The sequence below is a fragment of the Artemia sp. Qi Xiang Cuo genome, chromosome 15, assembly GCF_049724085.1.
Source record: "Artemia sp. Qi Xiang Cuo chromosome 15, ASM4972408v1, whole genome shotgun sequence".
NCBI classification, from domain to species: domain Eukaryota; kingdom Metazoa; phylum Arthropoda; class Branchiopoda; order Anostraca; family Artemiidae; genus Artemia; species Artemia sp. Qi Xiang Cuo.
Genome location: NC_142808.1, coordinates 57,773,994 through 57,791,256, shown reverse-complemented (window position 1 = coordinate 57,791,256; position 17,263 = coordinate 57,773,994). Strand labels below are relative to the sequence as shown.

Sequence of the window (17,263 nt, the reverse complement as noted above, 5' to 3'; positions counted from 1 at the left end):
AACAGTTAAGGTAACCCCGAAGGGGTTGTTAACTGAGGTAATTTGTTATAAATTTGAAACAACATCAGTCTATGAAAATGGCTAACGACGATAGAATGACATTGTGAGTTGACCTAGCTTTACCTCTCCGATGTGGTCTGTATAATACACAAGTGATGTTTGAACAATATTGTCAATTTAAAATAGGGTCTAACGTTTATAGGAAGATATTTCTACGGGTCCTATAGGAAGACATTGTCGCTCCTTACTCTCTTTTGATAGAACTAAAGAACTTTCAACAGAGAACTTTCAAAACTTTAGATATCTCTTTTGAAAGTTCTAAAGAACTTTAGCGTAAAGAGTGGGGATTTTCCTTCATGGACAATTCCCCTTCTTCCATACAAAATCCTTCCATGGAAAGATTTTCCCACGTAAATTCCTCCCCCAACCCCCTCCCCCATCAGAAAAAGTCCGCCCTGAAAACATCTGTATACTTCCCAATAACAAAAACTATATGTAAACGATGGACGAAGTTCATAACTTGCGGCCCTTCCCCTGGAGACTGTGGGAGATTAAGGCATCCTCAATGACATTGTTATGAGATATTTTGACTATGCTGAACAAAATGGTTTTCTAAAAATTTGGATCGTGTAACTTTGGGAAAAATTGATCATTGAATGGTGCATAGTTGCCCCCTTCAGTTTTTTTTGGTCGCTTAAACAGGGCACTAGAACTTTTAATTGTCATTCAAATGAGTCCCTACAGTAGGGTGTCCGCTACTATCTTAAGCTTCTGCTGAAACTAGCTTTAAATATTGAACCTAAAAGATTCATATTACCATGGTTATGAAGTGTTTATAGAATTGATGGTCTTTAAAAAGACCGTTGGGTAGTCATGGGTGTGATGACTATTGTAAAAATTCATCATTGTTTGTAGTCCACTCGGTGTGATTCCAATCTATATCACGGATTTGTTTGTTCTTCTTCTTCCTAGGAAATCTCACACACATATTCCGAGAAGGAATATCTATTGGTACCCATTTGCTAAAAAAATCGAACCTCGTCCTCTGGGTTGTGTATCTTACTCGGAAATACCTCACAACTAAAATCTTCCAAGTTGAATAATGGTATATCTGATTTGCATTTGTCAATTAAAAGTTTATTAGTGGGCACATTCCCTTTTGTGTACAGTGTTGTTACGCCAAAAAAAACAGCATATCTCTCTAACTTCCTCTTGTACGTAGGATAAATCCTTCCCTTTGTTATAGGATGGAAGAATCATTCTATTATATAAACCTATTTTGTTTATAAAGTATAGTGTATTGCGCCACCTGTCTTCATTGTACTCATACATATTGTAGTTTATATACCAGTGGTAACAAGAGACTTCTTGATGATCTGTAGTCAACAGTAGAAACGCACATTCAAAAATCACTCCAAACGCCGATTTCTTCACGCCAATGTATTCGCAATAAAAAACGCCATACATCCTTGAAGTTATATCGATAGAATGGATATTCAAACTGTTTAAAGTTCCAAATTGAAACTACATTTTATACTAAAGAAACTGAATATATTAACACCTAAACAAGACACACTGATTTACATTTAATAAAAATTATTTTTTTACTAAGACCTCAGAATATTTATCTTCACGAATGACAAGTAACAATTTTCCTTAAATTAGAATATTAGGTAGATATCACATGTAAACGAGAAACTGCCGGTGATTTAGACGTAATTTTCTCACACCTAGAAGAGACTCGCATCTCATTAGTCCAAATATACATGCTAATTCGATTTCATCTCATGACATATTTTTACATGTCAATTGCTAAAGAACTTTATTCATCTCAAACATAGAAATCAGACCTAGGTTTTTTAGATTTTCGTGGGTGTTTGTTTCCTGGAGTTTATTAATTGAGAAGTTAACTTTAATATTTCGTGGTTTTGACGTGCCTGAAATCATGAATTAGAATAGTTAATAATTCGTCCTTTTCTAACTGTAATAGAGTATATAAATTCATGTCTTACTGCTATTTATTCTTCCTAAGCCTAGTAAACGTATTATTAATATTTCATAAGAAATATAAAAATTCGGTCAGTCCTGTTTTTATAAACTACATCAAACTGCTATGTATACCCTTCCTATACCATTAAGTTAAATGTTAACTATTAAAGGCTATGACCCTGAGAAAATTTGCCTGCTTTTCGCTAAAGGGGATATTTTTTTTTCTTGCTGCTGCTGCCTACAACGTCAGTTCCCATTTGCAGGGTTCACCAGCCTAAGCAATTGCATAAACCAGATGAAAACTACCCCATTCTAAGAAAGTGGCCCCCTGTAAAGATTCCCTTGCGAATTAAGTGACCATTCTCAAGGACAGAAAGGCTAAGCTACTGTCGATTCACGGGAAGCGTCATGAGCTCTGAGACGTGCTTTCAGATGTCCAAGATCTAGCAGAGCCGGCTCTTTAGATTGTATTTATTTTTCCGACACAGAAATGAAAGTCTATTTTGATATTGGAATTACAATGAACAAAGTGAAAAAAAAAGAAAAAAATTATGAAAATAAAGAGAGACTAGCAACTAAAATGAGGAGCTTTGTCCCTTTGTAAATTTTTTGTTGCCTCTTTTTCACTCTGCCTTCATTCTGATGTGAATCGTAATGTAAACATTGCAAAAATAAATAAAATAAAAAGTTGACTCAAGTCGCAAAGGTTTAAATTCAAGATTAAAGTATCCTATACTGTGTCATGGATGGCTAAGGAATTTTCAAACGCTCTTTGTTTGCATTTCAAAGATTTTTTTTTATTTAGTCAAAAGTTTAATTTGTACCGTACGGAACCGTCTAACAAAGTAATTTGTATAATCGATTTTATACCGTGTGGAACATCGGAATAAAGATAACCAAAAAGGCACGTAGCTCAAAGATATTAGACTACTATAGATTTTCATTAGTGTGCCCTTACGTTCAGTTTTATACCATGTGAAACCATACAAAAAAATTATCAATATTTTTTATCGACCGACGATGCTCTACTAAAACATAAACGCGCAATGCACAAAACAAGTTTAGGTCAAAAATATTTTGAAACAAAATTTTAGTAACACATTCTACACTGTGAGCAGTGTAAAAACAAATCCTCTTGATATTATTTGAAGAAATCCTTACATAAAAATTAAATTAAAAAAACATATTTTTCCAACTTAAAGTAAGAAGCAATTATCAACACTTTTATCCACCAACGATGCTCTGCCAAGACATAAACACGCAATACACAAAACAAGTTTAGGCCAAAAATATTTTGAAACAAAATTATAGTAGCACATTCTACACTTAGAGCAGTGTAAAAACAAATCCTCTTGATATTATTTGAAGAAATCATTACATAAAAATTAAATTAAAAAAACATATTTTTCCAACTGAAAGTAAGGAGCAACATTAGAAATTAAAACAAACGAAAATTGTTACGTATATGAACGAGATTGCACCGCTCCTCAACACCTCACTCTTTGCGCTAAAATCTTAGTACTTTTAAAAGAGCTTCTTATTGTTATAATTAAACGAACCTTGTGTTTTAGGAGTCGTTCTTAAGGAATTGAAACAAAATTCAAACTTTAGTGCAAAGAGCGAGGTTATGAGAGGGGAATCCCTTTCGTATACGTAATAATTCTCTTTGTTTTAAGTTTTAATTTTGCTCCTTACTTTCAGTTGAAAATACTTTTTTTATTTATTGTATTATCATTTTCTTAATAATGCCAGTAAATCTGGCCCCACCTCCACGGAGAAATCCCTCCCTCCCCAAAAAAAGAATGTATACATCCTTCCAAATAACCAATACTATGCGTAAAGAATAGACAAATTTCATAACTTAAAGACGTTTCCCCTAATGTTGCTCCTTACTTTCAGTTGGAAAAATATGTTTTTTTTAATTTAATTTTTATGTAATGATTTCTTCAAATAATATCAAGAGGATTTGTTTTTACACTACTCGAAGTGCAGAATGTGTTACTAAAATTTTCTTTCAAAATGTTTTAGGCCTAAACTTATTTTCTGAATTACGTGTTTATGTTTTAGTAGAGCATCGTTGGTGGATAAAAGTGTTGATAATTGCTCCTTACTTTCAGTTGGAAAAATATGTTTTTTTAATTTAATTTTTATGTAATGATTTCTTCAAATAATATCAAGAGGATTTGTTTTTACACTGCTCAAAGTGTAGAATGTGTTACTAAAATTTTGTTTCAAAATATTTTTGGCCTAAACTTATTTTCTGAATTGCGCGTTTATGTTTTAGTAGAGCATCGTTGGTCGATAAAATAGTGTTGATAATTTTGTTGTATGGTTTCACATGGTATAAAACTGAACGTAAGGGCGCCACTAATGAAAATCTATAGTAGTCTAATATCTTTGAGCTACGTGCCTTTTTGGTTATTTTTATTCCGATGTTTCACAAGGTATAAAATCGATTATACAAATTACTTTGTTAGACGGTTCCGTACGGTACAAATTAAACTTTTGACTAAATAAAAAAAAATCTTTGAAATGCAAACAAAGAGCGTTTTGAAAATTCCTTAGCCATCCGTGGCACGATATAGGATACTTTTATCTTGAATTTAAACCTTTGCGACTTGAGTCAACTTTTTATTTTATTTATTTTTGCAATGTTTACATTACGATTCACATCAGAATGAAGGCAGAGTGAAAAAGAGGCAACACAAAATTTACAAAGGGACAAAGCTCCTCATTTTAGTTGCTAGTCTCTCTTTATTTTCATATTTTTTTTTCTTTTTTTCACTTTGTTCAATGTAATTCCAATATCAAAATAGACTTTCATTTCTGTGTTGGAAAAATAAATACAATCTAGAGCCGGCTCTGCTAGATCTTAGACATCTGAAAGCACGTCTCAGAGCTCATGACGCTTCCCGTGAATCGACAGTAGCTTAGCCTTTCTGTCCTTGAGAATGGTCACTTAATTGACAAGGGAATCTTTGCAGGGGGCCACTTTCTTAGAATGGGGTAGTTTTCATCTGGTTTATGCAATTGCTTAGGCTAGTGAACCCTGCAAATGGGAACTGACGTTGTAGGCAGCAGCAGCAAGAAAAAAAAAATAACCGTAAAGAAAATGGTTGCTTCAACTCAAGGCAAATATTATCATGTATTCACCTCAGATGGTTTTGTGGGGCAGTGAGTTGTTACTAGTGGTAGTACTTTCGTGTTTTTTGCAAGCCATTCATACTAAACCTTAAATGTATTCAGAAGTTTCCTTGATAAAACATAGCCGTGTATGGTTTCACATGGTATAAAACAGAACGTAAGGGCGCCACTAATGAAAATCTATAGTAGTCTAATATCTTTGAGCTACGTGCCTTTTTGGTTATTTTTATTCCGATGTTCCACACGGTATAAAATCGATTATACAAATTACTCTGTTAGACGGTTCCGTACGGTAAAAATTAAACTTTTGACTAAATAAAAAAAAAAATCTTTGAAATGCAAACAAAGAGTGTTTGAAAATTCCTTAGCCATCCGTGGCACAGTATAGGATACTTTAATCTTGAATTTAAACCTTTGCGACTTGAGTCAACGTTTTATTTTATTTATTTTTGCAATGTTTACATTACGATTCACATCAGAATGAAGGCAGAGTGAAAAAGAGGCAACAAAAAATTTACAAAGGGTCAAAGCTCCTCATTTTAGTTGCTAGTCTCTCTTTATTTTCATAATTTTTTTCTTTTTTTTTCACTTTGTTCATTGTAATTCCAATATCAAAATAGACTTTCATTTCTTTGTCGGAAAAATAAATACAATCTAAAGAGCCGGCTCTGCTAGATCTTAGACATCTGAAAGCACGTCTCAGAGCTCATGACGCTTCCCGTGAATCGACAGTAGCTTAGCCTTTCTGTCCTTGAGAATGGTCACTTAATTCGCAAGGGAATCTTTGCAGGGGGCCACTTTCTTAGAATGGGGTAGTTTTCACCTGGTTTATGCAATTGCTTAGGCTGGTGAACCCTGCAAATTGGAACTGACGTTGTAGGCAGCATCAGCAAGAAAAAAAAATAACCGTAAAGAAAATGGTTGCTTCAACTCAAGGCAAATATTATCATGTATTCACCTCAGATGGTTTTGTGGTGCAGTGAGTTGTTACTAGTAGTAGTACTTTTGTTTTTTTTGCAAGCCATTCATACTATACCTTAAATGTAATCAGAAGTCTCCTTGATAAAACATAGCCGTGACTACTTCAGATGGTTTTGTAGTGCAATGAGTCGTTACTAGTAGTAGTACTTTCGTGTTTTTTGCAAGCCATTCATACTAGACCTTAAATGCATTCAGATATTTTCTAAGCCATTCATACTATACCTTAAATGCATTCAGATTTCATTCAAGAAATTATGAAAAAATTGTAAGTAAGTAACAATGTGTCAGTATGTGTGTGCAAGGCAGAGCAATTTCCTCACAAATTCCACTATTTAATGCCCCCGTAACCTCGTCTAAGTTACCTCGTCGAGGTTACGTGCCACGTAACCTCGTCTAAATTAACCTTAAAAAAATAAAATAAAGCTATGTCAACTTTGCATATTTTATTCAACATATCCGACAAAGGATGCTGTACCTCGTTGTTTATGCTAAAGTGTTTTTAGTACTTTCAAAAGAGCTATTTATTCTATTTAAACGGTTTTTGTGATTCAGGGGTCATTCTTAAAGAATTCTAGCAAACATCGGGGGCGGGGAACGCCACGGGGGCCGCTGGGGTGGGGTGGAGGGGGTGGGGGGGCATTAAATAGTGGAATTTGTGAGGAAATTGATCTGCCTTGCACACACACACTGACATATTGTTACTTACTTACAATTTTTTCATATTTTCTTGAATGAAATCTGAATGCATTTAAGGTATAGTATGAATGGCTTAGAAAATATCTGAATGCATTTAAGGTCTAGTATGAATGGCTTGCAAAAAACACGAAGTACTACTACTAGTAACAACTCACTGCACCACAAAACCATCTGAGGTAGTCGTGGTTATGTTTTATCAAGGAAACTTCTGAATACATTTAAGGTATAGTATGAATGGCTTGCAAAAAACACGAAAGTACTACAACTAGTAACAACTCACTGCACCACAAAACAATCTGAGGTGAATACATGATAATATTTACCTTGAGTTGAAGCAACCATTTTCTTTACGGTTATTTTTTTTTTCTTGCTGCTGCTGCCTACAACGTCAGTTCCCATTTGCAGGGTTCACTAGCCTAAGCAATTGCATAAACCAGATGAAAACTACCCCATTCTAAGAAAGTGGCCCCCTGTAAAGATTCCCTTGCGAATTAAGTGACCATTCTCAAGGACAGAAAGGCTAAGCTACTGTCGATTCACGGGAAGCGTCATGAGCTCTGAGACGTGCTTTCAGATGTCTAAGATCTAGCAGAGCCGGCTCTTTAGATTGTATTTATTTTTCCGACACAGAAATGAAAGTCTATTTTGATATTGGAATTACAATGAACAAAGTGAAAAAAAAGAAAAAAATTATGAAAATAAAGAGACTAGCAACTAAAATGAGGAGCTTTGTCCCTTTGTAAATTTTTTGTTGCCTCTTTTTCACTCTGCCTTCATTCTGATGTGAATCGTAATGTAAACATTGCAAAAATAAATAAAATAAAAAGTTGACTCAAGTCGCAAAGGTTTAAATTCAAGATTAAAGTATCCTATACTGTGCCACGGATGGCTAAGGAATTTTCAAACGCTCTTTCTTTGCATTTCAAAGATAGATTTATTTCAAAGATAGATTAAAGATTTTAGCGCAAAGAGTGAGGTGTTGAGGAGTGGTGCAATCTCGTTCATATACGTAATAATTATCGTTTGTTTTAAGTTCTAATGTTGCTCCTTACTTTCAGTTGGAAAAATATGTTTTTTTTTAATTTAATTTTTATGTAATGATTTCTTCAAATAATATCAAGAGGATTTGTTTTTACACTGCTCACAGTGTAGAATGTGTTACTAAAATTTTGTTTCAAAATATTTTTGGCCTAAACTTATTTTCTGAATTGCGCGTTTATGTTTTGGTAGAGCATCGTTGGTCGATAAAAAAGTGTTGATAATTGCTCCTTACTTTCAGTTGGAAAAATATGTTTTTTTAATTTAATTTTTATGTAATGATTTCTTCAAATAATATCAAGAGGATTTGTTTTTACACTGCTCACAGAGTAGAATGTGTTACTAAAATTTTGTTTCAAAATATTTTTGGCCTAAACTTGTTTTGTGCATTGCGCGTTTATGTTTTAGTAGAGCATCGTCGGTCGATAAAAAAGTGTTGATAATTTTGTTGTATGGTTTCACATGGTATAAAACTGAACGTAAGGGCGACACTAATGAACATCTAAAGTAGTCTAATATCTTTGAGCTACGTGCCTTTTTGGTTATTTTTATTCCGATTTTCCACACGGTATAAAATCGATTATACATATTACTTTGTTAGACGGTTCCGTACGGTACAAATTAAACTTTTGACTAAATAAAAAAAAAAATCTTTGAAATGCAAACAAAGAGCGTTTGAAAATTCCTTAGCCATCCATGACACAGTATAGGATACTTTAATCTTGAATTTAAACCTTTGCGACTTGTGTCAACTTTTTATTTTATTTATTTTTGCAATGTTTACATTACGATTCACATCAGAATGAAGGCAGAGTGAAAAAGAGGCAAAAAAAAATTTACAAAGGGACAAAGCTCCTCATTTTAGTTGCTAGTCTCTCTTTATTTTCATAATTTTTTTCTTTTTTTTTCACTTTGTTCATTGTAATTCCAATATCAAAATAGACTTTCATTTCTGTGTCGGAAAAATAAATACAATCTAAAGAGCCGGCTCTGCTAGATCTTAGACATCTGAAAGCAGGTCTCAGAGCTCATGACGCTTCCCGTGAATCGACAGTAGCTTAGCCTTTCTGTCCTTGAGAATGGTCACTTAATTCGCAAGGGAATCTTTGCAGGGGGCCACTTTCTTAGAATGGGGTAGTTTTCATCTGGTTTATGCAATTGCTTAGGCTAGTGAACCCTGCAAATGGGAACTGACGTTGTAGGCAGCAGCAGCAAGAAAAAAAAATATCCCCTTTAGCGAAAAGCAGGCAAATTTTCTCAGGGTCATAGCCTTTAATAGTTAACATTTAACTTAATGGTATAGGAAGGGTATACATAGCAGTTTGATGTAGTTTATAAAAACAGGACTGACCGAATTTTTATATTTCTTATGAAATATTAATAATACGTTTACTAGGCTTAGGAAGAATAAATAGCAGTAAGACATGAATTTATATACTCTATTACAGTTAGAAAAGGACGAATTATTAACTATTCTAATTCATGATTTCAGTCACGTCAAAACCACGAAATTTTAAAGTTAACTCCTCAATTAATAAACTCCAGGAAACAAACACCCACGAAAATCTAAAAAACCTAGGTCTGATTTCTATGTTTGAGATGAATAAAGTTCTTTAGCAATTGACATGTAAAAATATGTCATGAGATGAAATTGAATTAGCATGTATATTTGGACTAATGAGATGCGAGTCTCTTCTAGGTGTTAGAAAATTACGTCTAAATCACCGGCAGTTTCTCGTTTACATGTGATATCTACCTAATATTCTAATTTAAGGAAAATTGTTACTTGTCATTCGTGAAGATAAATATTCTGAGGTCTTAAAAATAAAAATAATTTTTATTAAATGTAAATCAGTGTGTCTTGTTTAGGTTTTAATATATTCAGTTTCTTTAGTATAAAATGTAGTTTCAATTTGGAACTTTAAACAGTTTGAATATCCATTCTATCGATATAACTTCAAAGATGTATGGTGTTTTTGATTGCGAATACATTGGCGTGAAGAAATCGGCGTGTGGAGTGATTTTTGAATGTGCGTTTCTACTGTTGACTATAGATCATAAAGAAGTCTCTTGTTACCACTGGTATATAAACTAAAATATGTATGAGTACAATGAAGACAGGTGGCGCAATACACTATACTTTATAAACAAAATAGGTTTATATAATAGAATGATTCTTCCATCCTATAACAAAGGGAAGGATTTTTACTACGTACAAGAGGAAGTTAGAGAGATATGCTGTTTTTTTGGCGCAACAGCACTGTACGCAAAAGGGAATGTGCCCACTGATAAACTTTTAATCGACAAATGCAAATCAGATATACCATTATTCAACTTGGAAGATTTTAATTGTGAGATATTTCCGAGTAAGATACACAACCCAGAGGACGAGGTTCGATTTTTTAGCAAATGGGTACCAATAGATATTCCTTCTCGGAATATGTGTGTGAGATTTCCTAGGAAGAAGAAGAACAAACAAATCCGTGATATAGATTGGAATCACACCGAGTGGATGACAAACAATGATGAATTTTTACAATAGTCATCACACCCATGAAATATCTTCCTATAAACGTTAGACCCTATTTTAAATTGACAATATTGTTCAAACATCACTTGTGTATTATACAGACCACATCGGAGAGGTAAAGCTAGGTCAACTCACAATGTCATTCTATCGTCGTTAGCCATTTTCATAGACTGATGTTGTTTCAAATTTATAACAAATTACCTGAGTTAACAACCCCTTCGGGGTTACCTTAACTGTTAATTAGTTTAATCCTTTTTTTCTCCACCTTCATACAATCCAATCACTAATTAGAATCAGTCACACTCCTATTATTCAAAACAATAATTAATATCGTTCATAGTGTCCAATTTGCGAATTCCTTATCCCTTTTTGCAAAAATGTCAATCAAAACAATTCCTAAATACGCAATTTGACAATCTCTAGTTTTCGATTTAAAAAAAACACAAACAAAAAAGTAAAGTGTAATACTCACTCTCGTTGAAAAACCAAACAAGACTATACCCACCAAACAAGATTATACCCACCAAACCAAATTATACCCACAAAACCTAACTAGACACCCCAAACCCGACGATACCCCCCCAACCAGACTATACCTACCAGAAACCTGTCTGGTTGACCTTGGTAAGTCAATAACCCCTGCAAGCAAATAGCATGGTCCTATGGCAGTACGCAAATAACATGGTCCTATGGCAGTACGCAAATAACATGGTCCTATGGCAGTACGCAAATAACATGGTCCTATGGCAGTACGCAAATAACATACAGATTCCTAGGGACGTACGCAAATAGCATGGTCCTATGGCCGTACGCAAATAGCATAGTCCTAGTGCCGTACGCAAATAGCATGGAGATTCCTAGTGCCGTACGTAAATTTAATATGTACAATCTACTCATAACTTTCTATAAAAAACCTTATATTCCCCCAGGGTATAACTTACAACCCTTGCCCTGTGGGTTGTGGGGGGAGGGGTTGTCATCCTTAAAGACCTAATTCCCAAAACTTTCAACTACGTTGAATAAAATGGCTATCTAAAAATTTTGATTAGATGTGTTTGGGAAAAGGTGGGCGTGACAGGGGGGTTAGTTGCCCTCAAATCTCTTTCAACTATTAAAAAGTGCACTAGTCCTTTGAATTTCCAGTCAAAAGAGCTCTTTTTCAAGTTTCAACGACAAAGATTTCAATATAAACTTATACGCCCCCAGGGTGTAACTTATAACCCTTGCTCTGAATACTGGGGGGTAGTGTCCTGCTCAAAGGTGTAATTTCCTGAACTTTAAACTGCGTGAAACAAAACGGCTATCTCAAAATTTTGATGTGATGTGTTTGGGGAAAAGGGGGGCGTGAGAGGGGGTTAGTTGCCATCGAATCACTTTCAACTATTAAAAAGGGCACTAGCCTTTTGAATTTCCAATCGGATGAGGCGTTTTTCAAGTTTCTACGACAAAGATTTCAATAAGAATCTTATACGCCCCCAGGGCATAACTTATAACCCTTGCCCTGAAGACTGTGGTGGGAGTTTCCTGCTCAAAAGTATAATTTCCTGAACTTTAAATTGTGTGGAACAAAATGACTATCTAAAAATTTTGATTGGATGTGTTTGGAGAAATAGTGGGCGTGGAAGGGGTGTTGCCTTCCAATCACTTTCGACTATTAAAAGGGCACTAGCCATTTCAATTTCCAATTGAATGAGCCCTTTTTGAAGTTTCTACGACAACGAGTTTTATAAAAACCTTAAATGTGATCAGGGCATAACTTACAACCCTTTCCTGAGAGTTGTGGGGGGAGGGAGGAGGGGGTTCAGGTCCTCAAAGACCTAATTTCCAGAACTGAACTCTACCTTGAATAAAATGGCTATCTCATAATTTTGATTGAATGTGTTTAGGGGAACAGTGGGCGTGAGAGAGGGGTTAGTTATGCTCCAATCACTTTCGAATAATAAAAAGGGCACTAGCCCTTTGAATTTCCAATCGAAAGAGCCTTTTTTGAAGTTTCTATGACAGTGCCTTCTATAAAAAAACTTATATACCCCCAGGGCATAAATTGCAACATTTGCCCTGAGGGCTTAGGGGGAGTTTCCTCCTCAAAAACATAATTTCTCTCTGGAAATCAACTACGCTGAACAAAATGGCTATATCAAAATTTTTGGAAATGGAAATGGTGGACGTGGAAGGGGTGTTAGTCGCCTTCCAATCACTTTCGACTATTACAAGGGCACATGGCACTCCAATTTCCGATTGAATGAGCCCTTTTTGAAGTTTCTACGACAACTTCTTCGATACGAAGTGCCCTGCTCTAAAGGAAAAAAATACAAGGAAAAAGGAATAAAAAAAATATATTTTGCCAACATTGTTCATATATGCCCCCACGGAATGACTTAAAACCCTTGTTCTGAGGGTTTTGGGGGAGTTTCCTCCTCAAAAATATATTTTCTATCTCGAAATCAACTACGATGAACAAAATGGCTATCTCAAAATTTTGATTGGATGTGTTTGCGGAAATGGTGGGCGTGAGAGGAGGGTTAATTGCCCTATTAAAGTCGACCATTAAAAGGGCACTAGCCCCTTCAAAATCTAATTGAATGAGCCCTTCTTGATGTTTTTACAACATCACTTTCTATAAAAACCTTACATGTCCCCAGGGTATAACTTACAACCCTTGCCCTGTGGGTTGTGGGGGGAGGGGTTGTCATCCTTAAAGACCTAATTCCCAAAACTTTCAACTACGTTGAATAAAATGGCTATCTAAAAATTTTGATTAGATGTGTTTGGGGAAAAAGTGGGCGTGACAGGGGGTTAGTTGGCCTCAAATCTCTTTCAACTATTAAAAAGGACATTTCCAGTCAAAAGAGCTCTTTTTCAAGTTTCAACGACAAAGATTTCAATATAAACTTATACGCCCCCAGGGTATAACTTATAACCCTTGCCCTGAATACTGTGGGGGTAGTGTCCTGCTCAAAGGTGTAATTTCCTGAACTTTAAACTGCTTGAAACAAAACGGCTATCTCAAAATTTTGATGTGCTGTGTTTGGGGAAAAGGGGGGCGTGAGAGGGGGTTTATTGGCATCGAATCACTTTCAACTATTAAAAAGGGCACTAGCCCTTTGAATTTCCAATCGAACGAGCCCTTTTTCGAGTTTCTAAGACAGAGATTCCAATAAAAACCTTATACGCCTCCAGGGCATAACTTATAACCCTTGCCCTGAAGACTGTGAGGGGAGTTTCCTACTCAAAGGTACAGTTTCCTGAACTTTAAACTGCGTGGAACAAAGTGACTATCTAAAAATTTTGATTGGATGTGTTTGGAGAAATAGTGAGCGTGGAAGGGGTGTTGCCTTCCAATCACTTTCGACTTTTAAAAAGGGCACTAGCCATTTCAATTTCCAATTGAATGAGCCCTTTTTGAAGTTTCTACGACAAAGAGTTTTATAAATACCTTAAATGCGATCAGGGCACGACTTACAACCCTTTCCTGAGAGTTGTGGGGGGTAGGAGGGGGTTGTGGTCCTCAAAGACCTAATTTCCAGAACTGAACACTACCGTGAATAAAATGGCTATCTCATAATTTTGATTGGATGTGTTTGGGGAAACAGTGGGCGTGAGAGAGGGGTTAGTTATGCTCCAATCACTTTCGAATAATAAAAAGGGCACTAGTCCTTTGAATTTCCAATCGAATGAACCTTTTTTGAAGTTTCTATGACAGTGCCTTCTATAAAAAACCTTATATGCCCCCAGGGCATAAATTGCAACATTTGCCCTGAGGGCTTAGGGGGAGTTTCCTCCTCAAAAACATAATTTCTCTCTGGAAATCAACTTCGCTGAACAAAATGGCTATCTCAAAATTTTCGGAAATGGAAATGGTGGACGTGGAAGGGGTGTTAGTCGCCTTCCAATTACTTTCGACTATTACAAGGGCACATGCCACTCCAATTTCCGATTGAATGAGCCCTTTTTGAAGTTTCTACGACAACTTCTTCGATACGAAGTGCCCTGCTCTAAAGGAAAAAAAATACAAGGAAAAAGGAATAAAAAAAAATACATTTTGCCAACATTGTTCATATATGCCCCCACGGAATGACTTAAAACCCTTGTTCTGAGGGTTTTGGGGGAGTATCCTCCTCAAAAATATATTTTCTATCTCGAAATCAACTACGCTGAACAAAATGGCTATGTCAAAATTTTGATTGGATGTGTTTGGGGGAATGATGGGCAGGGGGGGGGGTCGACAAACTTTGACTTTTAAAAAGGGCACTAGCCATTCCAATTTCCAATCGAATGAGCCTTTTTCGAAGTTTCTACGACAACTCCTTCGATACGAAGTGCCCTGGTATGGAAAAAAAATATAAATAATACATTGTGCCAACATCGTTCTTTACTTAGGCAGTGCAACGTGCTGCCTATGATTATCTTTTTGTGATTTGTAAATAAATCAAGAAAAAGGAAAGGTGTTTATGATAAGATATATATTGGTGATTGAAGAGGATACACCAAACAATCAAGCTGTTGGTTTTTATCGTATGACATTTATTATTGTCTTGTTGTCTGTGTCTTGCCATTTTTTATCTGTATTATTTCCTTGGCAAAAAGCACTTAATTCCATCAGGTTTTATCAACTTGTCAAAATTCTGTCAAGTTTCCCAGTTCTCTTAAATTTGTTTTCAAGAGGTTTTCAAGTGTTGCTAGTTTTATATATTGCAGTCAATAGATTTCGAGTAGGGCAGGTGGGAGTGCAAAAAAAATTGTTTTTTCTAGTGTTTTTTCTAGTAGATTTTAGACAATTATTCCTTTCCTATCCTCCACATATTCATTTATGTTCCAAACACTGTTTTTTTTAATATTTAGTAATTGTTCAGTATAGCTAAGTGGGAATATCTTATAGATAACCTACTAAAGATATTCCAAGTTTTATTTTCCAGGAAACATGGTCTTTATGTTTGTTGTTAATAATATTTTCATCATATGGATTTGTTGTTGACTTTAATCAACAACAAATCCAAACAACAATCAATACTTGTTCTTAAATTTAAGCTTAAGCCCTATTGAATCTAATGACAGTTTGACCACAAGTAGTCTGATTTGTATGTTTGTTGTTTCTTAAAGTATCAAGCTTTCCTCTAGCCAATATTTGCTTTCAATTGAGAACCTTGTAAAAAGTAAGATTTTTTCCAGGAGGAGGGGGGGGGGGGAGTAGAAAAAATGATTCATATAATTGGTGGTAATCTTTCAGTTATTTCATTAGAATTGGAAGGGAAAATATATCAATTATCAGCTTTATTTCAATATTTCTGTCAAACAGGAAGTAGGATATATATTTTCTCTTGTGTATACACATATGTTTTCCAAAATCATTTCCAAACACGAAATGAATGAAAGGTGCAAAAATAGAATTAATTGAACAATTTTGTTGTTTGACGCTAAAAGAATCTGGGAATAGCATTTAAAGAAAAAAGCAACATTGCCACCAATCATTTGGTGTTTTTTTTATGCTAGATGATTAGCCAACTCATTAGCCTATCAACCGCATAACCTGTTGAAGAATTTTCAGGAATATTAATCAAATCTAAATCTACACATTTTGTGTTGGCTATTTGCCAGATTTGGTTGATTTCTGTCCTTATAAGAGTCATTATCCATATTTGTGGCAATTGTGTTGAAAACGGGGATGCAGTTGGGCTTGTTTCGTAAGCTTTTATAGTGAATGTGTTTGATGCCTCTTTTATTTATTCTTTCTTTCAGAAGTTGAAGAGGCTTTACCAAGTGACCATGAGGAGCTTTTTGACTTTTCAACACAATACTTTTGTCGTAAGTATTGTAGTGTAAATATTTTGTACTTGTAGATGATTTTGTACAGTCACTCCAATTGTTCTATCTCCATTGTTGTAAATCCAGTAGAAAATACATTATTATTATTATATAAAGCTTTCAAATAGCATTACTAAACATTTATAGTAAGACTCAGTTTGCCTTCTTAATTTTTGGAAAACTCATGAAAAAAATTAAGTGTTAACCACAGAACAATTCAGTCATTTTCAAATATTCCCCTAAAGTAGACCTCTACTTTAAAAGCAAAGATAGAATTGTTGCGTAAATCAGCGCTTTATTTATGGTATTTGCAAATATTTAAAGTGATTATGCTACCATATGTAGTAATTTCCATAAACAACTCTAGAAAAAGACAGTCAAAACAAAAGTCAAATAAACAAAAGTTTACATGGTGAGATATTCAGTTACAAAAGAATGTCCAGCATTTATAGGAGTAAGTCAGAAAGGAAGAGGATCTTCTTGACGAAGAAGTGAAAAGGAGAAGAAAATGGAAGGTCACTTCTGAAGTATATTATATATGAAGGGTGTTTTTCCATCGTTAGTCTTAGCTACTAAAACTTAAGGCTTTTGTGTGAGCTAGCTAAATACTCTGGCTTTATATCTCATACTTAACAACGTCCTGCGATTCAAATCCCACATTCTATCTAAAGCCCCAATTTAGTCTTTGGATAAAATACAAATTTTTGAAATTGGGTTCCTATTTATCTAATTATCTTTATTAATTATCTTAAATATAGCTTTAATTTGTTCAGTTTTCATATTATATGTAATTTTTTACATTTTTTGTCTGTTTTATTATGTCTGGGGGGCTTATTAATTATTTAGAATATTTTATAATATTTTGTTTATTTTCTATCTCTTTATTTTTGTTATAGAAGCTGAATTTGCTTCACCAGACGATGTCGAAACGATCAGGGAATTTTCTAATTCTACTCTATCACCTGAGCAGCAACAGCTACCTTTAAGTGTTGCATCTAAAATATCCAATTTAACATCTGTATTGGATTCCCAGGATCTGGATTGTAATGATGAAGGTATATTTGAAAATAATAGCGTTGTAAT

At 34.7% G+C, this 17,263-nt stretch overlaps 1 protein-coding gene across 1 annotated transcript in view; it reads left to right on the top strand.

The window, feature by feature from the left end:
- The window catches only part of LOC148943906 (uncharacterized), a 49,239-nt gene that overhangs the window by 25,548 nt on the left and 6,428 nt on the right, over nt 1–17,263 (top strand). Inside the window, exons 3-4 of the mRNA XM_089101277.1 lie at nt 16,115–16,180; nt 17,077–17,258. Coding sequence (XP_088957403.1) covers nt 16,115–16,180; nt 17,077–17,258 — 248 coding nt within the window. The remainder of the gene's footprint in view (nt 1–16,114; nt 16,181–17,076; nt 17,259–17,263) is intronic.